The sequence below is a fragment of the Tympanuchus pallidicinctus genome, unplaced genomic scaffold (assembly GCF_026119805.1).
Source record: "Tympanuchus pallidicinctus isolate F22 unplaced genomic scaffold, pur_lepc_1.0 scaffold6, whole genome shotgun sequence".
In the NCBI taxonomy this organism is placed as follows: Eukaryota; Metazoa; Chordata; class Aves; order Galliformes; family Phasianidae; genus Tympanuchus; species Tympanuchus pallidicinctus.
In genome coordinates, this window is record NW_026294780.1 from 14,312,713 (window position 1) to 14,340,086 (window position 27,374).

Genomic DNA, 27,374 nt, shown 5'->3' on the forward strand with positions numbered 1-27,374 from the left:
ATAAATAAATGAGACAGACCTAAAAATAAAGCCACTTTCTGTAGAAAAATAATGAGAAGTGTCATTGCTAGGGAATCCCCATGTGAGGATTAGGGAGAGGGAGAAAGAAGCAGGATAGAAACCAGCTAAACCACATGATCATGAAACTGGAAGCAAGAGAAGAAAAGAAAAAAAAAAAGCTGCTTTTTTTTTGGAAAATATGCAAGCTTAGCAAGCTAAAGATCAGCACACAGTCAGAGCCTGCCAGCAAGCATGAAAATAGCATTCAGTAGCGCTGGTGGCTCACACGAAGGTCACGGTGCATGTAGGTCTGCACAGTGCAGCAGCGGGGCTGTGCATCACTGCCCAGTGCTGGAATACCTGGTGAGCATCTGCAGCTGAGAAACTACAGCAACAATGTTAGAGGAGTGAAAAAAAATACAGTTTAGGTTATTAAAATGAACTGCAAATGACAGTTTGCCCAAGCAAATATCAGACAGGCTTTCTTTTTACTTACAGGCTCAAAAAATCAATACAATAGAACAAATATCCAAACATTTAATAAAGAAAAAGAAAATAGAATGTATGGTGGCTGTAACTTGTAATTTAATGCTTGTTTTCATTGGATCAAGCTTTGCTTCTCCCCCTGAAAAATTATATTAAGAAGGCAGAAAACCTGCTTCCTCTACCCAGGGACACCAGTGCAGCTAACCTGTCCATTCCACATTTCCCATTTCATCCATCTGCTCAGTGGGCTATAGCATCAGCCATCTTGCTAATTATCTCCTTGTAACACGTGGAAATTGCTGAGAATTTCCCCCTTAGTAAACAGAGGTTCAAGGAAATGAGAAAAAAATTCCAAGTTTTGCTACTGCAGGGAATAATGCCCTGAATGCTCTGTATCAGCAAACCGTCAGTTTGCCTCAGATGACAAGGAGATATGCAAGGCTTCCAACATCTGCCAGCAGCCTAAGAATAAAGGGCAAAAGAAGCAGTTTCAAAGGAGCAGAACCCAGATCTCTTCTCTTTCTGTGTAACTTCTTTATCCCGAAATATGTTTACAATTCTGCAAGAGCAACAGCCAGGACAGTAATCCCAGATCCTTTCACAGGTCACCGCTGCTGCTCGGTTCCAGTTTTGAACACAAAACCATTCAGATTTTTGAGAAAATCTCTCAGAAATCATCACATTCTTTTTACAACACTAAAAGCATTGTTAGCAGTTCTGTTGCAATTTTTAATCCATTCAGATGTAAACCTAAACTACGATTAATGTAGTTTAATTCAACTCTTCATTCCCATGAAAGCGCGATTTAGATCCACCTGAAATACTGGTTGCAGTTAGCCAGGCTTTCCACTGCTTCCTGTTAGGCTCCTTCTCCTAGGCAAATCTGTAGTCCCCCCTGCTTCTTAGCTCCAGCTGAGTCAGATAAAAAAGGAATCGAGAGCCATTGAGAGTATGACTGGGCGAGCAGTGACTGAAAGTATTCCAGAGGACTGAGCCTCGTGAATAGCCAAGCGCTAGAAATGCTAATTAGTGCCAATACAAACAGAAGTTTAACCCTGAGACAAAACATTTTCTTTCCTATTAATGAGAACATGCACGCCGGATTTTCTGTAAATCCTATAAAATCAGTAACAGAATCAAGGCAACATATTATTTAAGAGCAGCAGCTCCTCCTACCAGTGCACTGGGAAACCGCATTTAATCTTTGCATCAATTCTTCTAGGGCCATTTCTTCAGTGTGCAGCCAGCGTCTCATTCTCTGATGAAACAAAAAGAATCCACAGCAAACATGTTCCCTCTGGTCCAAGAATGGAGAAGGGAGGAAAAAAACAAAACAAAACGGCAAAACAGGCAGCACTACAGCAGTGCTTCGCAGCCCTGCATTTCAATGACTCCCCAGTGCTCCCTGGGTGAAGGTGGGAGCCCGCGCTCTCTCCTGGGCGAGGCGGGTGCTGCTGAAAGCCTGAGCCGTGCCCGCTGAATCCAGCAGAACCACTTGGGACGTCTCTCTCCTCCTCTGGGCAGGGGTTTGCCCGCAGCAGAGCTCTCAGACGCCGCAATTAACGTGAAGCAGAGACGAGCAGCTTGCTAGCACGCTCGCTGCCAGCCTGCTGAGTGCATGAGGAAGGACTGTGCTGTATTGACAGCACGTTTAGGAACCGGCGAGAAGCAATGGATTGCGTGAAGCCCTGGCCTCATCCCTACGTGAGCGTTCTGCCTCTTGCTACCTTCTTGTCAGCTTGCTGCAGGCTAAATTGCTCTGGAGTAAAATTCCTCCCCACTGACAATCTCAAAGCCGTTCTGCTGCTTGCCTGTGCTTTCACGCTCTGTTTGAAAGGTTCGTTTTTGAGAACAGAAGACTCCAAATTTCCTTCAAATGCTGAATTTGCCCCAACTATCTTTTTCGACTAGGTGAAGGAGCTGGGCTGCTTAAATGCTGAAACGCAGCAGTCTCCAGAACTGCGCACCAGGAAAGAGTTTTAGTACCTTAAGTACCTAAAGCCTTTGGGTTTTAGCTTCTGGGTACATGAAGTATCCCCTTTGAGGCATGTGGGGCTTACACCAGAGAGCTGCTACGCCAGTTAGCCAGGACAGGCAAGCCTGTCAGCCAATGCACCTCTGCTGGCTCTCTGTGCTATGCTTTAGGGGTAAAAAGAACTCTTAGGGATATAGAAAATCCGGAAGATTGAGAGCCAGTACTGCTCCTTGTAATGGGTTTTCACTTCTTTTACAAAGGCTATTTGACACCTTTCAAACCATGAGGCTTTTAATGCTCCCCCTTATCAAGGTTATCTCAATGCCTATTAAATCTCATTGCTGCCATCTTTTTCTTGACGTTTGGCTGCTTTTTTTCCTAGTATTGTACTCAAACTATTGCTTTTAGCTACATCCTCTTATATTTTAGCCGTTACATAAATAAGAAAGTTTATGGAATCGTAGAATATCCCAATTTGGAAAGGACCCATAAGGATCATCAAGACCAACTCCTAGCTCTACACAGGACCACCCAAACACCAGGCCATATGTCTGAGAGTGTTTTCCAAATCCTCCTTGAACTCTGGCAGACTGGGGCCTTGATCATCACCATGGGCAGCCTGTTTCAGGGCCCAACCACTCTGTGGTGTAGAATCCTTTTCTGACATCTTGTATACTTAAACGGATATTGCTATGTTACTTGAGATAAAGCTTATTTTCTACATATCGCACACAGCAGCCAAAAAGCAGCAGTTCTTTCTGGGAAGTGTGTGGATAGCTACACTGATTTGTCCATAACTTTCAATAGTAACTTTCAAATGTTTCCTGAACACCTCCAGGGATGGTGACTTTACTCCCTCCCTGGCAGCCTGTGTCAGTAACTCACCACTCTTTCTGAGAAGTTTTTCCAAAATCCGACCTGAAACTTCTCAGTGCAACTTGAGGCCTTTTCCTTTCCTCCTATCGCTATTACCTGTTAGAAGAGGCCAACTCTCATTTTGATCTCCACTTCATCATTCATCAATGAATTCCAAAATGTAACAACCTTCAGCATGAAAAACTGCTTTTGTTCAAATCACCTTCCTGGAATTTTTCTGGGTGCCCCAGTTTGCCTTTTGTGAAGCAGTGGAAAAAAAAAAAAATACCACCACAGGAAATAAACACTCGCTATTCACTTTCCCAAGCTATTCATGACTATACAGACCTCCACTGTAGGTGATATTATGTCCCTTCCAATTGTCTGTTTTCCAGACAGAAAATTTCCTGCACTAATTAGTTCCTATTTGCACAAAAGCAATTCCATACTTCTGGCTGTCTTTGACATACGTTTGCATAGCCTAATTCTAGTGAAAGAAAGTGAATAAAACAAGACATAGGATTCAAGAAGCTGTCACAGCATGAGTTATATGGTGCCATAAAGATGTGGCTCCCTGTTTCTCTCGCAATGTACTCTTTGCCTTTCTGACCAACACTGAGTGCTGACTGAGCAGCTGCTGTTTGCAGGGAACTGCCCAAAGTGAGCCCAGATCTCCTGCTGAGGGTGACAGCTAACTCAGGAATACCACTGGCTTTTTTCAAGTGTATGACTTTGGACAAACAGTTAATTTCAGACACTGCACTGCTCGGTGATTGAGCATCATAAATTGATTCTCTATCTGTTTGCAATCACAGTTGAATTTGATTATGTTGAAGAACTTACATCATTAGCAAAAGTTGTCTTTTGTGCTTCATTTCCATTCCCAGTTCAGGTATGAATACACTGAATAGCTGAAGCTCCTGCAGAAACCCCTTCTTTATTCCACCAGTAATGCCCCCTCACCCACAGAAAACTAACCACTCAAAGCAATTCTGTTTCATACTTTTAATACTTTTTGTTAAATACTACTAATCCTCAAGTGGGCTTCCATTTTAACCCATGGGAGCTTAGTTTCCCCAACAGCTTAATAGCAGTTACAGTGAGAGCAATGCTGTTTGCAGAATACTAAGTGCAACTACAAGAAATTAAAACACTTCCGTTTCTCCCCAATGCTTTGCATATGCTCTGAACCACCACCTGCAAAGGAAATAGGCAGAGCACAGAGGTAGTTATGCCCACCCAGGTAAATCCCCTGCCTCACATCCCATACTGGTTTCCGGCAATGCAGTGTGTTCAGCATTGGATTGGCAAACCAGCCATAATCTTTCCTGCATGGGCCCAACACAGTGTATCATGGAACAGCACAGAATGTGGGAGCGTTGAAGCTACAGGCACCCACCTAAAGTAGTGCAGATGCAGACAGACTTACCTAAGCTGGGCCTGGGCAGAATAGAACGAGATCCACTTTCTCGACTCAGATCCTCACAGGTCACACAAAGAACTGACACATGCACCCAGTGTACCAGAGCAACACTGAACACTTGCCTTAAATAACTGGAAGCAAAAGAGGAAACAGGACAGTCGATATGAGAGATCCAAGTAGAAAATGCATTTTTAACATTTCAGACTCCTTTTGGCACCATTTCTTCCTCCATGAAGCAAAGGAAATTTTCCTTTTATTTTTCTGAATGACTGAGTTCTCTTGGTAATCAGCCCAGTTAGGCTTTATTATGTAAAGCATCTGGGATTTGAAACCGGGATTCATAAGCAGAGATGGCAGTATTCAGTTTCTGGCAACATCTCACTCTTCCACAGGAACAAAATTGTTCCTAGATTCACAATCTGAAGGAATACAGAGGATTTTGCATTGTATAAGTCATTGCTTTAAAAATACACACAGGAAGGAAAAATACAGAAAGCTTTCTCTTCTTAAAAACACGATCCTTCAGCGTTCATATAAAGCTAAAGTGTGGGCAAGCTTCATATAAGAACATGGGATAAAGAACCCCTCAGATGTGTACGAGCTTTTAACACTGGTACTCCACTAAAACTATGCCTTTTTTGCTACCGTATTAATTTACTGAATCTCTGCCTGCCTCAGTATTGGATCACAGCATTCTCCAGGAGAAGCTGGAAGCCCATGGCTTGGACAGACACACTTTTTTCTGAGTAAAGAACTGCCTGGATGGCCCAGAGAATGGTGGTGAATGAAGTTAAATCCAGCTGGCATCTGGTCACAAGTGGTGTTCCCCAGGAGTCAGTATTGGGGCCCATCCTGTTCAGTACCGTTCTTGATGATCTGGATGAGGGCACTGAGAGAACCCTCAGTAAGTTTGCAGATGGCATCAAGTTGAGATGAACTGGGGGTGGGAAGGTCCTTCAGAGGGATCTGGGCAGGATGGATCACTGGGCTGGGATCAGCGGGAAGAAGTTCAACTCATCCAAGCGTCAGGTCCTTTGGCCACAACAACTCCATGCAATGCTACAGGCTTGGGACAGAGAGGCTGGGAGACTGTATGGAGGAAATGGATCTGGGAGTGTTGATCTAAGCTTGGCTAAACATGAGCCAGCGATGTGCCCAGGTGGCCAAGAAGGCCAATGGCATCCTGGTTTGTGCCGGCAGTAGCAGGGAAGTGATTGTTTCTCTATAGTCAGCTCTGGCGAGGCCACACCTTGAATACTGTGATCAGTTTTGGGCTCCTCACTACAAGAAAAACATTGAGGCAGGCCCTGGAGCATGTTCAGAGAAGGACAATTCTATGTCCTTCTATGCTATGAAGCTATGAAGTGTCTGGAGCACAAGTCTTAGGGGCAGTGGCTGAGGGAACTGGGATTATTCAGTCTGGAGAAGAGAAAGCTCAAGGGAGACCTTACCACTCTCTACAATTACCAGAAAGGAGGTTGTGAGGCGGTGGGAGTCAGCCTCCTTTCTCACATAACTAGCGATAGGAGTAGAGGGAATGGTCTCAATTTGTGTCAGGAGACAATCAGATTGGATATTAGGAAAAATTTATTCTGCAGAAGAGTAGTCAGGTCCTGGAACAAGCTGCCCAAGGAAGAAGAAGTCATTGTCTCTGGAGGTGTTCAAGAAGCATTTAAACACAGTAGTAAGGAACATGGTATAGTGGGCAAAAACTAATGGTAGGTTGATGGTAGGGCTGGATGATCTTGGAGGTCTTTTACAACTTTGGTGATTCTGTGATTATATGATTCTATGAAATCAACCCAGAAAACACAGTCCTGTCAGGGAGGGTGGTTTTCTTTCCAGAATAAATACATGGTGAGGAATCACAAAATTAATTTCTGAAGAAAATCCACCCAATGTTTTTCAAAGCTCAAATATTTTGAGATTTACAATCCTCCAAATCCTTTTGTGCATGGATGTGTGTGTGTGTGTGTGTGTTCAAATTTGGAGTATTAAGAAAATCCAAATTTTACTACATGCCCTACTTTGTAAAATCACTATTTCAAAAGAATTGGCTGTGCACATACAAGTTTATTAGCTCTGCCATTCAAGGTCAGGGCTAATTTAAAATGTTCTCAGCAAATGACTGTAATGAGATGTGATATTTAGCTGTCACTTATAATTGTTAATTTCACAGACAGTCAGTAATCTAAAAAGTGTTCAGAAGAAAAATAGTAGGATATTTCCAGGACCATTCAATTTGATTCCACGGAATAAATTTGAAGTGCTTGCCCTTGAGGCACAGGCTGACATGTTGTATCAGAGAGAAAGGACAGAGTAGAAGGATGTCAACTTTCATTCTAAACTTCCTTTAGTAATGGGATGTATCCAAAACTTAGTCTGCCTTTTTCCCCACTTTCACAGCTTTAAAAACGTAGCATTGGAGTCACAGAAAGTTCTTCCCTTAATCAGAACAGTCAGAACAGCCAGCAGTGCACTCAGCAGAGAAGGCACCCAGGACATGGGAAAGTTCAGTTTACGAGAGGCCTAGCTGATCTCAGGCCCAAATGTCAGCACAAAATTTCAGGTCCTTTGCTTACCATTTCTCAAGTACTTCAAGTTTTCCTTCTGCAAAGTTTTGCTGCCAGATTTCTTATCAGATCAGTTTCAATATGATAAAAATGACTTGCTCCTTCAGCTTTCAGTTCACCAACAGCGAAGCTCAGTGCCTCTGGCATCTCATGTCATATACTTTTAATACAATTCAACCACCTGTGTTTACTCATCAGATCTAGCTAATACATCAAGGTATAAATGTAGAATTACTGTTTCCTCAAACACCAATAGCTGAATGCATAGAAAGACAGATTCACAGAACTCAGATATGCCAATCTATAGTGCTGTTTTTGATCCAATTCCAGTCAGTTGTTACTTACAATAAATAAAAGAAAATCATGAAAATAAAAAAGATCAGAAGTACATAAAGACTTCTGAGGAAGTAAAGGAAAAATACACAGGGCTATCAGATACATAAGAGAAAGCATCTCCTGCTATTTCATTGAACACAGTCAGGTATTTGTCACAACACACAGTGCTTAAACACAACTACTGTCAGAACATTAGGCCTGGGAGAGATTTCAAGGAACAAAAGAATTATTGTATAATTGAATTATTTAAAAGCTGTGATTGCAAAGGGCAGCATATAGAGGAAACTGAAGATGCCAGACAGCCTGCACTGGAAAGCACTAATATGTACGAAAGGAAAAAGTTATTTTCACTCCCTAGAGACAGTTCTGTGTTAGCATCACTCTAAGAGCCATTTACTTCCTTCAAGACCTTGACTGACCCTTAAAAGAAACAAATACGCATTAACAAAAAAGTCACCTTGATATCCTTTTGGTCTTTAATTCAGTTGGATCTGCCACTGTTAGGAATACCTTTGACAAAGGTTAAAAATAAAATAAAATAAAATAAAAAAATCAACAAGTAACTTCAAGGGCAATGCTCTATTGGGTAAAAATAAAAGAAATGCATAGAATAGAACACCACCCTATCAAATAATGCTTACAGTGTTATCAAACAGAGAAGTCAGACATTGTTTAAGTATCCAAGACTTCTGAATTACACAATGCTACCTGTGAAAACTGTTACCTTATTTCATCTCTTTAAATACCCAATTTCTCTTTGCTGCCACATCCAGTAAAGTGAGTGGAACATTTGGTATTTGGCAGGGGTATGAGAAGAAAGCACATACAAAAGCTTTGAAAAAGTGGTTATTATATGGCTCAACTTTGATTTTCCTGCTTTCACTGGATTAGGCAGTGTGCTGATCAAAAACTGCACTGCTTGCTTTGCAACAGAATAAATATTTTTGTAGGTATTTTCTAGCTTTTTAAACGTCAACAAGAAGATGAAGCACAGGATTTGCAAGACAGATCACAAATAAAAGATGACATATATATAATTCTTCTACACTCTTCCTTCCTGTGCTTGCTCCTGCCCTTTGCATTTAAAACTAAAGACCAGTTTCTCATGAAAAAGACAGTGCACCTACCCACTCCTTCCACCTCCCTAGTCCTCCAGAAGTCTTACTTTGTACAGAGGGCACACCAACAATTCTACGGTAATATGAGACATATATATATATATATATATATATATAACAACCAAAGGAAATAGTAATTAAAAAAAATCCATGAATACTTCACTTCAAGTGATGTGGTGACGCACTGGAACAGGTTGTGCAAGGAGGCTGTGGATGCCCCATCCCTGGAGGCATTCAAGGCCAGGCTGGATGTGGCTCTGGGCAGCCTGGTCTGGTGGTTGGTGACCCTGCACATAGCAGGAGGGTTGAAAGTAGATGATCATTGTGGTTCTTTTCAACTCAGGCCATTCTATGATTTTATTTTTCAAGCCATTTCTAGAGAGATTTCTTTAAAAAGTTATACCTCTGCCAAGACACATACAGATTATCTGGTGGAGGTAGAAAACACAGCAAGGTCTTGGAAACAGAGACTGAAGAATACAAATGAGTAAACTCCTAAATGCAAAGGACATAATGCCTAAGTTTATATAATTTTACATGGGCAGCTGCCTTCTTTTAGAGAAAAGTGATTTTATGGGACACCATAGAGACTATTTTAGATTTGGAATCACTGCCAGATGTCTCTGTAATATTCGTCAAGCTACAGCCAATGTTTTGTCTGTTACATGTTTTGCTTGTTAAAATCTTTCTTCCATAGAGCAGACTCCTTAGTACAGTGTGTTACTTTTCCAGTATATTTGGAAAACCTTTTTACTGACAGAAAACAGTCACAGATATGAATTCTATCTCACATACCTGTGACTCAGTTACTCACATAAAGCTACGTTAAAGAAACCTGTCAAAATCAATTCTTCTTTAGTGCTTGTTCAACAGAACTTCTCTTTCACAAATAATACAATAGAGCAAATAAAAGTTTTAAATTCTTCCTGATATAATTATACAAACCACACTGTTGCATGGATTTGTTTTTGGCTTGAACAGTTGAAGCTCATTATATGCACCACCAAAATATCCTAACACAATACATGAAATCATACTCCTGTCACAGCCAGAACAAAAATACTCTTCTGAAAGAACACGTTCATGTACCCCACAATGAATTTATTAAATGAAATACAAACAAAGCCAATGTCCTGCCAAAAATTGTATCATGAGGCAAACGTACCAACAATTATTTTCAGCAGCATGCTACTCACCAAAATCCAGCTGATTGCAACAATTTGTAGACAACAGCACTGAACTTAAAAGGTAAGACTTTAAAAATAAGTGTGCAGAAAACTAGATGCTGTAGAATACACACACACACACACACAGAGTCGTGTTTACTTCTGTAAATACCAACCTTTCTTATTGTTCTGTCCAAAATCCAATGCATGCAGCCCATCTCCTTTGATTATGTATTTTAAGTAAGAGCAGCATACATGACACAGCATTTGAGAAACAAATGCAGTAATAACATCCAAGTGCGCACATCAAACTCGTCAAATGCAGTAAAATTGACAGACTCAGTGCAGTGCATTTTGCTTTTGCACTGAATTTGTTTCCAAGGAAACCAATAGCTGCAGATGTTTTCCCATGTAAGTGCAAAAGAAAATTCAACAGTGTGATTACTTGTTTATTCAGTATTTTATTCACACATTTACTCTATTCAATATCAAATTATTCTTCAGCTTCTGTTAGAAGACCAGAATTAATGTGTCTTTTGTCTTCCCCCATAATCTTACTGAACATGTGTTACTAAAGGAAACGGGCTACCTATAAATCTTTTCCTCTTTATCCTCTTTTAATGTCCCAAAGTGATCAGCTTCCCCTGCTTTTCCTCCTTCAATAAGAGCAAGCAAAAAACACCCTATGTTAGGTTTTCATCCTAAAAGGTTCTCCAAACCTGGCAATATCCTTCCAAGGAACAACACTGACCCAAGGAGGCTGCAGGAATGCTAATTCTAACCATGTGGAATAGATTTGCAAAATTGTACCACGCTATAGAGATATCACCATGGCCAACATGATGTAGGCTTCTTAGGATGAGAATATAAAATATAAATATTAAAGAAAAACATAACAGAGATGCAGCCTAGAAAATCACTTTTGCTGCAGGGGACATTAAAACTGCAAATCACTACTACATACATCTCTTATTTGTTATTTATATAGAAAGTTCCAAAACTGACACATATAAATGAAAAAATCTACAGACATTGCATCTTTTGTAAATTTAGACATTCTTTGCCTGCATAAAAAATTAGAATATTTACCATACCTCCTCTTTCAGCATTGGTGATTCAACAGCAACATCTACTGGACACGAAGGGGCAAGATACAACTTATTTAAAGAGATTAAAGAGCCAGGCTCAGAAGTAGAAAATACTTACATTGCCAATCTTTAATTACTTTTACATACTTTTGCATAACCTGAGCTGAAAAAATCTGAAGATTCACAGATGAATTTTGTCTGTAATTACCTCTCCAACGAGAAAACAAACCCAATAAAAAGATGGATAAAAATAGCAGTGACTTACCATTGCCATCTGGAGACCAGATATTTTTACTACATCTTTGAGGGATATTAGATATGCTGTGCTAACAGAACCATTGATGGGAATTTTGCCAGCAGAAGTATGCAAACAACCTTCAAGTTCATGCAGCAAAGGAGTTTATTATACCCCTTTTTCGCTCTTTAAATCTGTTTTTCCTATTCATTAAACAATTTTCCTTTAAAAAACAATTTAAAAAAGAAAGAGAGAAAGAGAGAAAGAGAGAAAGAGAGAAAGAGAGAAAGAGAGAAAGAGAGAAAGAGAGAAAGAGAGAAAGAGAGAAAGAGAGAAAGAGAGAAAGAGAGAAAGAGAGAAAGAGAGAAAGAGAGAAAGAGAGAAAGAGAGAAAGAGAGAAAGAGAGAAAGAGAGAAAGAGAGAAAGAGAGAAAGAGAGAAAGAGAGAAAGAGAGAAAGAGAGAAAGAGAGAAAGAGAGAAAGAGAGAAAGAAAACAAACAGGAATAACTAAAATCTTGCCAGATCAGCCCTCAGACTGAACCAAAGTTCTTGAAAACATCATGACCACCCATGAACCTTTAAAAGCTAAGGACAAAGATCCCCAAAGATTTTGGCCTTATGATGCCCAGCACTGGCCTTCTGTAATGGCAGAACTGTAATGGCAATGTCTAAACTTCCTAACAGGAGCATAAGAAGATTTGAGGCCTTGCAGAAGAAAAAACAATCCATACTCCTATTGAGGGCACTGGTCACAGCACCAAGCCAGCTGAAATTCGTGGAGTGTTTGGACAGTGTTCACAGACATAGGGTTTGAACTCTGGGTTTGCCTGTGTGGAGCCAGCAGTTGGACTCAGTGATTCCCATGGGTCCCTTCCAACTTGGCACGTTCCATGAATCTGTAGGTCTTACTTTCCTGTTGCCCACTCTGATCTAGTGAGCAAATCCCGCCTCTTGAGACGCTCACTGAGGTGCACACCAGGCATCTGTAGCAGCCCAAGAGGCTCAAAAGCACAGCTCACACCAACCTTCTCAAGAGGGCAGCAGCTCTGGGAAAACTCAAAGATGTCAACCTGAGGTAGCTCAGCCTTCACTAGAAAGAATGCCACAGGAATTATTGAGAGACTAGGGATCATCTCCTTGAACTTGAGCGCCTGAGTACCATCAGTGTTCTGTGAGTGCTGGTACTGCTCTTTCCTGCACTCCGCTGAGCAGCATCCTCTTCTGAAGTACAGCAAACAAAAGCTCCCTGCTGGAGCCAGGTTGTAAAAAAACAGGAGAATAACTTGCTCACTCGGAGCCCAGGACTGGTTGCACACACATTATCATACTAGAATCCCACTTATAGCCTTCTTATGAAAATATATTTCATAGCAGTGGAAAGGGCAGGCACAGCCAAATTCTGTGAAATGAAGTGCTCCATACATTATACCATACTGCTGTTTGGAGCTGGAATTAGGCCAATGGAACAGCAAACTTCTATGAAAAACATTAAGATGAAACACATATTCTAAAACAAGAGGTGTTCCTCAAAACAAGTAAATATAGGGAGGGAAAAAAAATTAAAGAAAAATGACTTCTTCAACATGTGTAATGGGGCATTTCTGCAGAAATTTTTCCCCACTCCTCTGGTTCCAATTCCTGTGGATAAAGAAACTTCTCTTGGGAAAAAAACAACAACAACAAAAAACACCCCAAACCAGCCAACTCTCCTCAGTGCACACAGCGTTAGAGGGAGACATTTTCAGGCCACATTAAGAGAGTAGATTCTGTTTCTAAACCCACTAACCATGGTCCAATTGGATTTTTTTTGTAACCCCTCGCATCACTATGAAGGTCCCCAGTAGCCTCTCTGCACATACACAACCTCATGCATGCACCCACACACCTTACTGGATATTGCAGCTGCTGGTAAGGCTGCCTAGCTTTTCAAGCACCTCAACGTCCCAGAAACCTCAGCAGAAATGATACTGATGTGGTTTCTCTGGAAGCTTCACCTTTTAGACTGGTCTCCTTGGCAGCAGTTAATCCCAGCTTATTTTCTGCTGCTGTTTTCCATAAGGAAACGGAATCCATTCATCGTTTTCATTGTAGCTGTTCTGCCCCAAGGTGATACTTTGGTGGAACACACAACAGGGCTACACAGTAATTAGCAAAAATACATTTTCCCAAATCAGCTCCTGCAAAAGAGGCCACACCAAGCTGATAAGCAGCGGGTTTAAATAAGCCAACTCCAGGTGTGATACCAATTCCATTTTCATCTCTCCATGCAAAAAGATGCTTTGCGACTGGTGGAAAATAAATTAAACTTATTTTAGATGATATTATAAGACTTCAATTACGTGCCAAAAATAATTTTTAAAAGTCACAGTTTTTCTAATGAACCTAATGATCAACAAATAAGCTGAAACAGATCTGATAAGCTAAGGTAAAAAACAATAAAGCTGCTCACTGAGTAACTGAAATTGCATGTCCAAATTAAATAAATTCTTCTTAGCCTCTAGCAATTAAGACAAGCACCGTATCTTTAGCTAGAGGAAAGGTTTTCCTTTGACAGCTGGTCATTTAACCAATTATAGCTTAACTCTACTCTGCAATTGGTGCCAGGGAATAATGTAAAACAGAGCTCTGTAACATCTGTATATTTTCAACAGTAGGAAGGTTTGTACATATGTTACTTTTTGTATGTAAACACTTGTAGTAGCCAGAGCAAAATGCAAAAATGTACTTGAAAAAAAGCTTATATGGTTTAATCTCATCATTTTCCAATATTTCTATTATCAAACCCCTCTCCCTTGTAGAGCTGGTTTGACTTTTCAAACACCAGGAGAGTGTGCACTGATTTAAATCCAGCAAATCTGTGTATGCATTTAATTATTTACATCAGGCAGCCTTGAGTAATTCCTTGGAGCCAGAGGCAACAACTGAACCCCAAACCTTGTCAGCATGTTGCTAGAACAGAGGCAAAGCAATTTATTTCCATGACAAATGGCCCAGCTGGAAGCCAGCTGATCAATTTAACTCATCACTTCTTCCGTAAACATTTACAGGTGGTGCTGAGAGACATTAAAACAGCATATGAAACTTGTAGCCCGGATGGCTTCTACTGCACCCATGCAAGACCTAGTGTTTACATCCACAACTCCACATGCCAAACCCAGCACACTGCCTGCTGTTATGAAAGCACAGGAAGAACTCCAAATCCACCATGTGACTGCCCCTCAAAACATAGGAGTCACATCTCTAAGACGTGTCTCAGGTCATGCATTACCCTTTCAGAAGAATAAGCCAGTTTCTATGATAGAATTCATTTTTTTTTCTTGTTTGTCTTATAATCAAGCAGCTTTACAAAGATATCCACTGTCTACAGCTGCAGCAAAATGGGATTTACAGAATGCCTAAACAGGTTAGACACATAACATCTGCTGAATTTCAATTATGCTTCTGCTTAGGCACTTTTCCTATTTCTTTGAGCCACATGAGGTACCAAAAGCACAAAGGTGCTTAAGTCAGGGTCTAAACAGAATTGACAAAGCTTTCCTACTTCTGTTTCAGCAGGCATCTAATACTTCTTCCCACACGGAGAATACCTGAAAACTGTAGCATGATGTAAATCAAAAGAAACATTTCATTACATTCAGAGGCATTGCAAATGCAATTAATTTCCATAATAAATGAAAAATGGCTGCTGTATCTCTAAATAAAATGACCATACGTGCCAAGTATATTTCAAACAAAAAGGCATATATAGCTATAGTAACACTAAAGTGTAGAAACCCAAGAAAAATGTATTTGTTTTCACTAGTTTAATATTGATAGAAAATAATTTCATAGTTCACAATATTAAAATGCCACTACTCGAGAACACATCAACTTAGACATAGTTTGGGAGATTTCTAGCACAGGTGGAGCATTACTTTTTGATATTGGTGTGATTGAGCCAACAAGGGAAGGTGGCCTACTAGATGTGCTACTTGCAAATAGGGAAATGCTTGTGACTGATGCAGTGGTCAGGCACTAATGTCTGTCACCATGCCCTGGGATGGGCACCAGGCCCAACACTGCCAGCCAGGTGACAAGAGCTATTGTCCTGCTCTGCTCTGCATTGGAGCAGCCTCACCTCCAGCACTGAGCACAGGTTCAGGCACTACAACATAAGAACATAAAACCATCAAGAGGAGGGCTGCAAAGATGAAGGGTCTGCAGGGCAAGGTGCGTGAGACATAAGGTTTGAATATTGGGTGATTCTATGTGGAGCCAGGAGTTGAACTAGATGATCCGTGTGGGTTGCTTCCAATTCAGGATATTCCATGATGGTTTGAGGCCACCTTGGGCACGGTGATCACAAAATGACGAGTATCTGATTCGATAAAGTAAGACAGGTGGTGGTTAGTCCCCACCCCTGGAGCTGGAGGTATTTAGGATATGCACAGATGTGGCACTAAAGGACACGGTTAAGCAGTAAGACACAGTAGGTCAGGTTGATGGTTGGACTCAATGATCTTGAAAGTCTTTTCCAACCTAGATAATCTATGAAAATTCATCACGTGTGGTACTGAATTACATACATAGATACGCACACGTACGCATACACATTGTGAATGCGATTGCTGACATACTGAAATACTTCTCTTTGGCTCATTTTCCATCTGGCAGTGTCTTTTTTACACTAATAGAGCTTTTCTGCCCTAACTTATTAAACTGAATGCCACTAACTGAACAGGGATTTATTTTAATATATTCCATATTTGCTATTATTCCCAAGAAGTAAGGAATTAGAGTAAGATGTTCTATATATAAGAGGCTGGCTCACCTGCACAGCTTAAGACTTAGATGAAAATCCTGACAAGATTCTTACTGATTCTAACCAAGCTGGGATTTCCACACTCTATTACTTAAATCAGCAACACAATACAGATGAAGTGTACCATGATAACGTTCTCCTTTCTACGTTGTTAAAACATGTTTAAGTTAATTGCAACAAACTGTCTCATTTTGAGGAGTTTAATTCCTGTGAATTCGCCAAATGCCTTCAATACAAGTTCAGTTTTAGTTGAAAACAGGACTTCCAGCTAATAAACAAACATTTGCTCATATGCATGTGCTGAGACTGATAGCAGCCATAGCATGGCCAATAAAGGAACAGATCTGTCAAGAGATTTGCTTATAAAAATGAGTCCAGCTGTAAGCAAATATCCTTGAAAACAGAAAAATATTAACTGTGTACACATAACACATGCTACATCTTATTTGGCTATGCACTTCATATCAAACTTCTAGTGCCAAACAGGCAGCTCAGGGTAGATATAAAACTCCCATGGTAAGATCCAGCCAGACCTTTATTGACAACACACTGCCACCAAGCAGACAGAAAAACAAAGAGCAGAACAGAATGCTTTATCAGCCAACAGTTATGGCAAACCCAGTGCTATGTTCAGAAAGGAAAAAAAGAAACTCCAAGCTCCCAGGCTCCCTCCTTCAGCATTATGGCAGATACCAACAGTGACAGCAGTAGTTCTTAGCTCTGTGCCACGCATCACTAAGTGGCTTGTGTATTACAGCTTAGGGACTCCCCACTGGTTATTTTTAAAGGCAAGAAAGGTCGTGGGCTATTTAGTATCTGCATGGACAGCTCCAGATGCCTGTAATGCCATCTTTATTCCACAGAAGACGTCCCCATGTTAATCAGATTACAACACAATGTTGTCACTCAAGGAAAAGAAAAAACACCAATCTTTCTGCAGCTGCATATGGAAGTCCAACACAGAAGTTCCTGACTGCCCCACACATTTTCTTCTTCATTTGACTTTTTTGTTGTTGTTGTTTTTTGTGTGTTTTTTTTTTTTTTAATTATGCAAACAACCTCAGTAACAATATTTGGCTTGGTATTTATAGCCTCATTATCTACATATACCAGCCACCTGTATTAACCCAGCTTATATGTAATCCTTTGAAAAAGCTTTCCATTAAGTAGTGATTTGTGGTATATCGTAACACACACAACCTTGACAATGAAAATAAAATTCCAATGAGATATTGAGTATGACAGAGTCTTGGAGAATATAAACAACTCCATGAATCAAGGAACTTTCCAAATATATTGCATAAATGGAGGACTTCTCCCCAAAACCACGCTGGTTTAATCTTGTCCCTCTTAAATGCCAATAGATGAGGCTTCTAAGATGCCATTTTAAATCTCTTATGTTTTAGTTTAGATTTTTTTTTAAGTATGAATTTGTAGGCATTGAGGAATAGAAGGAATTTAGAAGGACCATTGCAGTGCTTATACACGCTAAACAATGCAATTTATGATTTTGAGATAACACCAAATTCATTTATTTCCAAGAGCAAGTAAATGTAACATGAGCGTTTCAAGCGCCTGCGAATACAGCAGCTGATGATTTGCTTTACAGCACGTTTACAATTGTTAGAATTGGCACATCACATTCACTCAGCTGCCATTTGATTTCTTACATAAAAATCCTCATAATTCTGTAAAATGGTGAAAAGGCACCCATTATAATTTAGAATGTTTAAAAAAAAAAATAAATACTTTCACCTTATTATGTCTTCCCAGGTAAGTCTGGACTGAAGAGACATAAAGCTTTGCAATCAGCAGTCACCTATGTCCTGGAATTTCTCAAAGCCTAGGCAGTCATGATGATCCTTACACCATAATAAAGTTTTGACTGTAGCACCCTTGTTGCTACGTGTTACAGCAACAGCAATGAAGGTTCTTAAGATGTTACACTAGCAAATTTTTACACCATGAAGTCTCAAAGATTTGCTCCGCTTTCCTACTGGCTTAGCAGGTGGTTAAAAGAAGAAGAACGTGTCTTACTACAAACAGATCTAAACCGAACAAATGAACAAGGAAACAAAAAGGCTTACAATCGTTTCAAGGAGGCTGTCATCAGAGCAGAAAGGCCCCAGTAAAAAATGTTATGTAAACAGGCCTCCAAGCAGAATGCTCCTGAAGTTCCATCCTGACCATACAGAACAGCATAACAGGCATTGAGAAATGGTAGATGTGCTGGATTATCCTTATTTATTGTTTTTTAAAGACTCATGACTGCCTTTCACATCTCCGCCCTTTCTCCATGCTCCATGTTTTCCAATCTCTTCTGAAGAGTGGGAAAAATGTATTTATTATACCACATGGATTGAAAGAAAGCAACACAGCTCAGTTGGACATTGTCCTGCTTCCATCTTGGTTATGCTCTGCTTGAAGCTGCGTTTTGCACGTTTCCTCATCTAGAGTTCTCAAGCTAAGCTCTTAAGTCTTCCAAGATGCAAAATGTTCTCAAGCAAAAATGTGTAAATTCACAGACACAAGGAAGACCTGCTCTTAATTATAACTTCTAGGAAAACACTGCAGTAAAAATACTGCTATTAATACAGCATCAATAGCATAACAGATGAATTCCTGGGGAGGGAACAAAAACACTAAAACTTCAGCAATGGCAGCATATTGTTTAACTTAGAAGAGCTGCAAGATCCTTTCCATACTAACAGTGTTATCAGGCTGCAGGAGAGGCTCTCACATTGGCTTACAGAAGCCAAAAACAGAGAGCATGTTGTAACCCAGATATACTCATGATTTCCACAGAAGTTCCATTTTGTCAACTTCTGACCAGGCCTGGAATTTCTGAGAGTTTGGAGTGTTTTGGGTTTTTTTGTTTACATTTTTCTTTGTTGCTCTCAAAAGAAGTATACCATGGCTGAGACCTCACTACTACATGAATAAAACAAATACTCTAGTAACTGCTTCCTGCTAAGCTACAGCAGAACAAGAAGAACTTTTTCTTCTGTAGTTGCACCAGTATTCAGGCTAAAAGAACCACTTTTTTTTTCTTTGCTGTTACTGCAAAGGAGTCATAGCCTGCCCTGTAATTGTATATTAACGGCAAAACTGCATTTGAGTTGACTTCACCTTTCTGATTTTGGACTATATTTCTAGCTAAAGAGGTTTGCAGGTCTGAATACCTGCAGATATCTTGCAGTGACCTAGAAGGCTTACATATATAACTTAATAAAACCAGAGGAATATGTATTAATAAAGACCACTCACTATCCATTAGAAAAGTTTATCACATTATAGCGCTGTAGTCCATCTCCATCAGTATCAAGGCAAAAGCCTGTAACAATTTCCTATGTGAGTAAATGTAAAATCATATGGCAAAGGAAAAATGAGTTTTTCATCCCTGTCACTGCATACCAGCATTCACTACATTTTTCTCCTGCTTATGGACCACGGCAACAAAAGCATGATGAAGTGCAGAGTTATTTTGTTCTTGCTTCTCTGAGCAGTTTATCTAGAGCATGATTTTAAAACAGTAGGAAGGTAGGTCAGGTTCCTCGGGGATGACTATTTTTTGCTAATCAATTAATTTATGCAATTATTTTAATTTCTTATGGCAAGCATCAATACCCTAGAGTAAAAGCCTTCACTCCTTGCTGACTGCTCCTAGACATTTGTTTTTGTTGTGACACCACCCTTCCCCAAGCCAATACTTGGCAACTGCTTGATTTGGGTTCCCTTCCCTATACTCACTGCTCGTGATGAGACACAACCAGTGCTAGAATTCCCAAAGCCATCACTCCTTCCCTTAGTACATACAGCCTGGCAGCCAGTGGGACCATTTCCAAAACACACCACGTTTTTCTCACCTGCTGTGCTTTCCGGCACCTCCTGCTTGTCTCGCACAAGCTGCATGATGTCTGACACCACAACCTCGTGGTTCGTGTCTTCTTCTTTCTCCTCATTAGACTGATTGGCCGTTGCAAAACAGTTACAGCTACTGGTTTCTTTGCATGGGACCAGCCTCCAGTACCAATAGTCAGACATGAAAATGCTCTGCGTTGATTTCTGTAAATCAAAAACAAACAGAAAATCATTTGCTGCCAGATGTCCCACACAAACATGCCTAAAAACCAAAAACACAACACAAAAAACATAATTTCTGAAAAGAAAACCCTCAAGTAATGTCAAGACTGACAGTTACACAGATTACTGATACCTTTGGCTTCATCTGAAGAAAACTTATATGCAGTTTATAATAGTCACCTATGGCATCTTACTCAATTCATAGAAGCCATCCATGGAAGAGTATCCAAAATACTAACCTCAAGAGTCCCCTGTAGCTTGTTAGAATGGTTATATTGTAAGTCAGCGAGCCACTCACATGCACAAAGACCCTTATTTCATGCAGTCTTAGTATCAATTGTATGAAAGCAAAAATTAGCAATGTCTCTCCATATTTTCAGAAGGCTGAGTCAATATTTGGAAAGCCAATTGAAGCAGGTGAAAGAGCACCCCAGAGTGCGTGCTGGCAAAAAGCAAACTAACGCAAGGATTAAAACATGACAGAATGCTTCCTGCACTATGGGAAGCTGAACTTGCTGTGAGAAGCTTTAATAAGCACACAAACTGAAGGAAACCTTGATGATGGGAGAGTGGCAGGGGGAACTGGTAATGCAGACCAGTCAGGTTTGGCTTTGACCTGGTGCCAGGGGCCCTTGAGCTGCCCTTCCTGAGCAGAAGCAGGGGCACAGGAGCACCCTTAGCCCCCCTCTAGCCAGAGCTCATTCTCTGCCCTACTTGCGATTAGGGGGAAGGGAGCAAACATGAGCTTTTAACACCTGCAGGTTGCTACATTTACATATACAAATGTCAGAGAGCTACCACATTCTTTCTCTTTTACATTAACAAAAACCATCTCTTCCTGAAATTACAGATAATTCGACATTCACTGTATGAACTTCCCAAATGTTTACAGTTGCTAAACTGTACTTGGGAACTCTGCAGAGAGCACTTCCTTTGGGAAACCACACCTCAGCCCCCCAGGCTGTCTGTCCTCTTCCCCAGAGGACACACTGGGGAACCAAAGATGCCCAAAGCACCGAGGCCAACACATTTTTCTGGCCATATCTAGAAATGCCAAGCTGAAGAGGGGGGACACATACATTTCTCTAGGTAAATGTAATGCTATCTGGATAAGGAAGCACTGGATGATGTCCATTTGTTCTAAAACCCAGTGCTTCCAGTGTAGCTGCATTGCTGGATGCTCCAGTAAATCCTACATTACGTTTAAAGGTGACAGCTTCAGAGAGCTGAAGAAAGTAAATTCCATTAAAAAAATAACTTGATGTAAAAGAGTTATCAGCTTAAAAACAAACAAGAAAAAGTCAATCCCATGTTATTTAGCAGCAGGTCCCCCAGGAATCAGGTCAGGAGCATTCAGCATCTCTGTCTCTTATTTCAGTTCTTCAACAGAACAGAGGATTTCCTGTTGAAACACTGTGCTTGAAATATCACAGCAAGGTGAATCTTCTCACCGGCTTAAAGACAGCAATTCCACTTTATTTTAGGCCAGTGGTACAGTTCCTACAATTTTCCCTTTTCCTGTTTCCAGACTTCTGAGGCTTTGCCACATTTGCCAGTGGTCTGAAAATGCAGCTGCAAGCAACGGGCTCCAGTTATTCTGCAGCTGCCCAGCCTCCCATGCCCAGCACACACATCCCCGCTGCCAAACAGGTAGCAGAAACCTGTTTGCCTTCAGTACAGCTGCATTCGCACACACGCTGCTTATAAGTAACTGTATTTACTTTTAAGCTGCATCTACCTCTGCGAGTGTTTGATGTGCTGCGTGCAACTGGGCAACACGTGTGCACACAGCTTAACGGAGCAGCACTGCTGTTTGAATGAAAGAAACACTTCACAGCACTTCAACAGATTTTTTAGTTGCGTGGCATTTCTTTCGATCACCTTTGAGACGTTAAACAAATAGATTTTTTTTCCTCCTTAAAGTCCCTTAGAAAAGTTTAAAGTTTCTGGTCCCGAATTTCTCCTTTCCTTGCCTCCCAAAATTGGGGCAGGGAATGGGGAATCTGCTCTGAAGAAGCAAAAATCCCAGAAAGTTGCAGAGGATTTTTCCCCAGCTCTTATGAAAGGTTAAACTGAAATGCAGCTGGATCTACGCCTCAGTAATCAGCAAATTACTCTCAGAATAAAATTTTAATTTATTGCCTTTCCTTAAGGAATGAAAACTCCTAAAGATCACCAGAAATAATTATATCCAAACACGCAGCTAGAGACACACATTTCTGACCTTAATTCTACTTTAATTAAGTTTCCTGACCCACTCCTTTTCTTTATTTTGATTTTAAGAGCAGTAATGTGAACTTACTTTTTGAGCCAACAGCTCAGGGACCCCAGAGAAAAAAAACCCTGGGAAATAGAGGAGAGGGCTAAGATATAATTGCTACATCCATTCTTCATACTATTTGTGAAGAGAGGTGGCTCACAGGGACACCCATAAGATTGACCTGAGCAAGACTGCCTAGAAGTTGGAAAACACCTAAGAAGGGGGAAGCAAACAATTAAACCTCATCTTTTGTCTTAAAAGCAAACACAAAACGTTCCAAGCAGTCACAGCTTCCTTGACAGATGCACTGCAGTGATCTGAGAGGACACGATTGTACAGACACAAGTTTTCATTATTTCAAAATGTCTGAAGATAAACTAATGCCTGCAACCAAACTGATGTAACAAGGAAAAAAAACAAAAGGAATTTGATACCTGCTACCAAATGTCAGTTTTGCATGCTAAAACCAATACTTTCTGTTTCCTTAATTCAGACTGCAGGTACCAGAATTGGTTAAAGATCTAAGGAAAAGCACAGGCAGAATCTAGATCTATTTGTCAGAGCCTGAAGGCACTGCCAGGCTGCCCTGGCCCTGTATCAACCCAGACCACTTCCTGCATTTATGTTCAGCCCAGGGCTGAGTTTACGCCTCAGGCTGGATATCAGGAAAAGCTTCATCACCACAGGGCAGTGGACATGGAATGGACTCACCATGGCAGTGGTCACATCCCCAAGCTGCTGGAGTCCAAGAATCTGGACAGCACTCTCACGCATCTGGTCTGACTTTTGGGTGGTCTTGTGTGAAGCCAGGAATTGGACTTTATGATCCTCTTGGGTCGCTTCCAACTCTGGGTGTTCTATAATTCTGATGATTCTAATGATTACGACCTAGGAGTGGCTCTCTCCAGCCCTGACCCCAAGGCAGACCTCAGATCTGTGCTGAAGCCCTGCTTTCAGACCCAGCTCTGGATTTTTATGCTCCTCACCGTGGACCTGGTCTTCACTCACCACACCTGGGAGTGCTGGTAGAGCCTGTTCCTTACGCTCTGTTCTTGCACTCAGCCCCTGTGAGCAGTGCCCTGGCTGGCAAGATCTGTGCACAGCCACTAATTAATAATACTAATAAATAATGCTAGGGAGCATTCTGCACTATTTCTTAAGGGGTAAAGGCTTTCCTCAATCATTGCCTATTAAATTCATAAAACAGCAACAGTTTTTTGAAAGCAGGAGTCTTTGTACTTCAATTGCTCTACACTCACACACGTAACTGATTTGTTTTCCAACCAAAATCGCACTTTAACTCAAGACCAACATTGCAAAGGGAGCAGTTAATAATTACCTTCAAAAATAGACCAGACTTAGGGCATCCAGCTGTCCCACAGACTTGTCTTCGTATTCTGCAACCACAACCCTGTACAGTCATATTGGCTGAGGCAGCAAAGTCATCTGATGGACCAGGAGAGTTCATCAGTATGCTCAGTAGGTTTCTGCAGGAAAACTGGGCTGAACAGGACCCCAAAGTCCAGATAGTTCTACTCAAGACTTCTTTCTTTCAGAATGGATTTAAACACATGGAATGGTACTTAAACCCGTACAGTAATGTTCAGATGAGAATGTTATTTTTAGTAAATGAATCTGGGCTGCAGCATTCTCTACTGTTTCTGTGCTTTGCAGGACTGGCTTGTTGTTCTTTTCATTGCACAATGCATGGGAAAACTGCTGAACACACGGGGTACGCACAGATGATAGCTTAGATGCCTCCCAATAAATTCAGACATCAAACAGGGATGTCTAAGAACCCAGTTGAGGGTTGGACTAAATGATCTCCAAGGGTCCTTTCCAACCCCTGTGATTCTGTGACCCTTCAAAATTCACTGGAAGAAAACAGATGTGCATCTCCCAAGGCCCTTCCAACTCAGAGCATTGGGCATTTGTATACAAAAATGGGTCTTCATCATCTAAACTCAGATTTGCCCACATTACCCACACTCAGTGGTGTGCCACAAAGAATAGATCACATAATAAAAGCAACGAAGAGGTTTTGGATGTTATTAACGCCTATTTAACTACTCAAGTTCTGCCCATGGAGATACTGTATTTCTACTCTTACCATTTCTCAGTCCTTTCACGTTCTGCTCAGAGAAGAATAAGGCAATAGCATGAAACCCCAGATGTGCTCATCTCTATCTCTAGGGCACGCAGAATACCCTCACACGTATCAAAAACGAAATCAATGTAAAGATTACATTTTTTCCTCATCTGGAGCTTTGCTCTGATCAACATTTAACTTGAGTACTAAGTGGTCCTTCAAGACAAATGTTCTCATTTTTTATTTAAAAGTCTTCCATAAAGCATCAGAAATCATCAGCGGACTTCTGTAGGAAATGCTAATTTCTAACAAACTGCAAGACTGCTTAGCGAGGGCTAAACTGAGGCCTCTTCAAAAGAAAATCAAATGGGTTTAATAATAGAAATGCTTTCTTATTTGTTCAATTTTTCATCTTACAGACAGAAATTACTCTTTTGAGGAACACTCACATATTTAACTGCAATTCCCTCAGCTGTCTTCCTGCCTCCTTCTGGGGCAGCTGTACAAGAAAATGTTATCTCTTGCTAGTCAACTCAGAACTGTGCATTGCATATAAGACATCTAAGAGAAAGAAAAGAAAAAAAATACCACATAGCATACTTGAGTCCTCCTGAGACTTAAGCAACCTTCCCTACAGCAATCTGCAAGTACGTGCAAGAGTAACAACAAGCAAAGAGTCAGATTCTGCCTCCCTTTCTTGAACTACAGGCTCCAGAAGTCACCACCAATCTGGCCCCAGACCCTCAGAGCAGAGTGTGAGGGCATGGGAAGAGCTCCTTGAAGGTACAAAACAAAGTATGGACAGACGTTGGAACATCCTCCTTCTCTTTGCCCACCATCTGCAAGCATCCTACCGTGAGCTACATCTCAAGTCCTTCACTAGTCTGGACCAGCCACAGGAGGCACTTCCACTTCTGATCAGAGAAAAGAAGAAAACTAAGGGCCTCAAGTTTAATACAGTAGTGGATTTGTTTTGTACAAACCTCATGTCTAATGGTGGATGACAAACTGTTGCTACTTTTGGAGAACGTTAACATGAGAAAGGCATCATATTATAGAGTTCTAGTTGCCTAGAGATCACTATTAGCAAAACCATATTTTCCTTAGACTTCAAGACTCCCACCAAACCACCTACGTCCCTGGAAACTGAGCTTTCCGAATTAGGTACCTACATTTCTTCTCCTCCTGCCCCCTCACACTGCCCCCACGCTGCAAAGTTCCCATTCCCACTCATTTTTCATTCCGCCCATTAGGAATCAGATAATCGCACCAGCCTGAATGCTGCGTCCTTTGGTTTTGACACCTCAAGGCAACAGAACAGAGAGCAGCTGACATCTCTTTAGAACTGCTCATAGTCCATATCTGGTTCCACTTGGATCATATTTCGGAGATTTTTCCTCAAAGCCTCAGAGAATGACAGGCCCTGTTTCATTTTTAAAATAAGCCTGGAATACAATAGAAGCTGACAGCGCTACACAGCATTTTGCGGAGAGTGAGATGGCAGGGTGCTTGACCCCGTACTTTAAACTCTGACAAACCTCCCCTTATTCAAGCTGCCCTCCTGATACACCTGAGCTCCCAGCTCACCAACACAATACCCCTCCATGTGCAAAGCCACAAATAAGATGCTGTCATCAGCATGAAGCCACTCTATGCAGACAGGTGTTTAATTCAGAGGTGCTCACAGCCACGCAAGCAAACTGTAGCTACCAGCTAACTCTGTTGAAACAAACAAAATAGATGCTACTTTCTGAAGGTCAGGAGATACATGGCATGTTCAGTTTATTTTTCATTTATTATGGAAACCAGCACTGGAATATCAGCATTTGGAATGCTAGAGACCTCTGTCTAGATGAAGCCCCTGGGAAAGACAGCTCAGTGACCGCACAGCAGCAGCCTTCTCTCCCATTATAGCATGCCTGTGCTCACAGGGCATGGGCTCTAGGGACGGCCTCGGTCATCTCGCCCCACAGACCTGCTGACAAACATACAAAGGGTGTCCGTTTTCAAAGGGCTCACAGAATATCTACTGCATCGAGTCCCTTCTCTTCTTCCTCCTGCCCAAAGTGGGTCTGTCAGAGGTCAAAAACATTTTGAAATAACCCATAAAAAAAAAACGCTCAAGACTCATAGCTACAGCATTCATTCTTTTGCCATAACACAGCCAGGAAAGCAGGACGGCTGAGGTCTGCTGAGAACGAGAAGCCTTCCCTGCTGCCTGCCCGCAGGGATGCAGAGTGCTGCCACCATCCCACGCCTGCACAGTTTGCACAACAAGACAAAGGAGACCCTTCAGGAAAGGGGCAGCGAGCTTCCTTCTGGTCAATGTGGGATTAAATTTAATTAACGTTAAGCAACCATGCTGAATACTTCCTAACGAAGTTCGTATAGATTTACCCTGCAGAGTAACTTTGTTAGAAATGGCAATTGATAATAACTTCCTTCTTCAAAGGAGCACTTGACTTAGTCAGCAAGCGCATGTCATGCGGTGATTAAAATGGGGGCTGTTTGAAACCTCCTGCAAAGCCTCGGCAGTGCATGCAGCTGCTCACCTTCCTGACTGACTCAAATGGTAGAGAATGATAGAACGGATTGGGTTAGCAGGGATTTCAAACATCACTTAGATCCAACCCCTTCCATGGGAAGGGCTGCCCCACCAACAGCTCGGGCTGCCCATGCAACCCCATCTAACCCGGCATTGAGCACCTCCAGGGATGGGGCACCACAGCTTACATGGGCAGCTGTGCCAGCTTTGACATAAACACACACACAGCAGTGCTTTTCCTTGTGACTTCTATAACTACTTTTGTATAGTCCAGTCCTGAATCAGTGGAACCTGTAACTGCTGGAAATCACCCCAAATGCATGGATTTCAAAGTTCAACAG

At 41.3% G+C, this 27,374-nt stretch overlaps 2 protein-coding genes across 7 annotated transcripts in view; one reads left to right on the forward strand and one right to left on the reverse strand.

The window, feature by feature from the left end:
* Nucleotides 1-27,374, forward strand: part of ADPRHL1 (ADP-ribosylhydrolase like 1) — a 400,125-nt gene that overhangs the window by 314,324 nt on the left and 58,427 nt on the right. The gene's annotated exons all lie outside the window — the stretch shown is intronic.
* Nucleotides 1-27,374, reverse strand: part of MCF2L (MCF.2 cell line derived transforming sequence like) — a 147,447-nt gene that overhangs the window by 119,041 nt on the left and 1,032 nt on the right. For 5 of the 6 annotated variants that reach the window (XM_052705836.1, XM_052705833.1, XM_052705832.1 and 2 more), the window contains exon 2: nt 19,923-20,121. In XM_052705836.1, coding sequence (XP_052561796.1) covers nt 19,923-20,100 — 178 coding nt within the window. In that variant the 5' untranslated portion in view covers nt 20,101-20,121. Of the gene's footprint in view, nt 1-1,662; nt 1,757-19,922; nt 20,122-27,374 lie in introns of those variants that run through there. The other variant, XM_052705838.1, reaches the window with a different exon arrangement.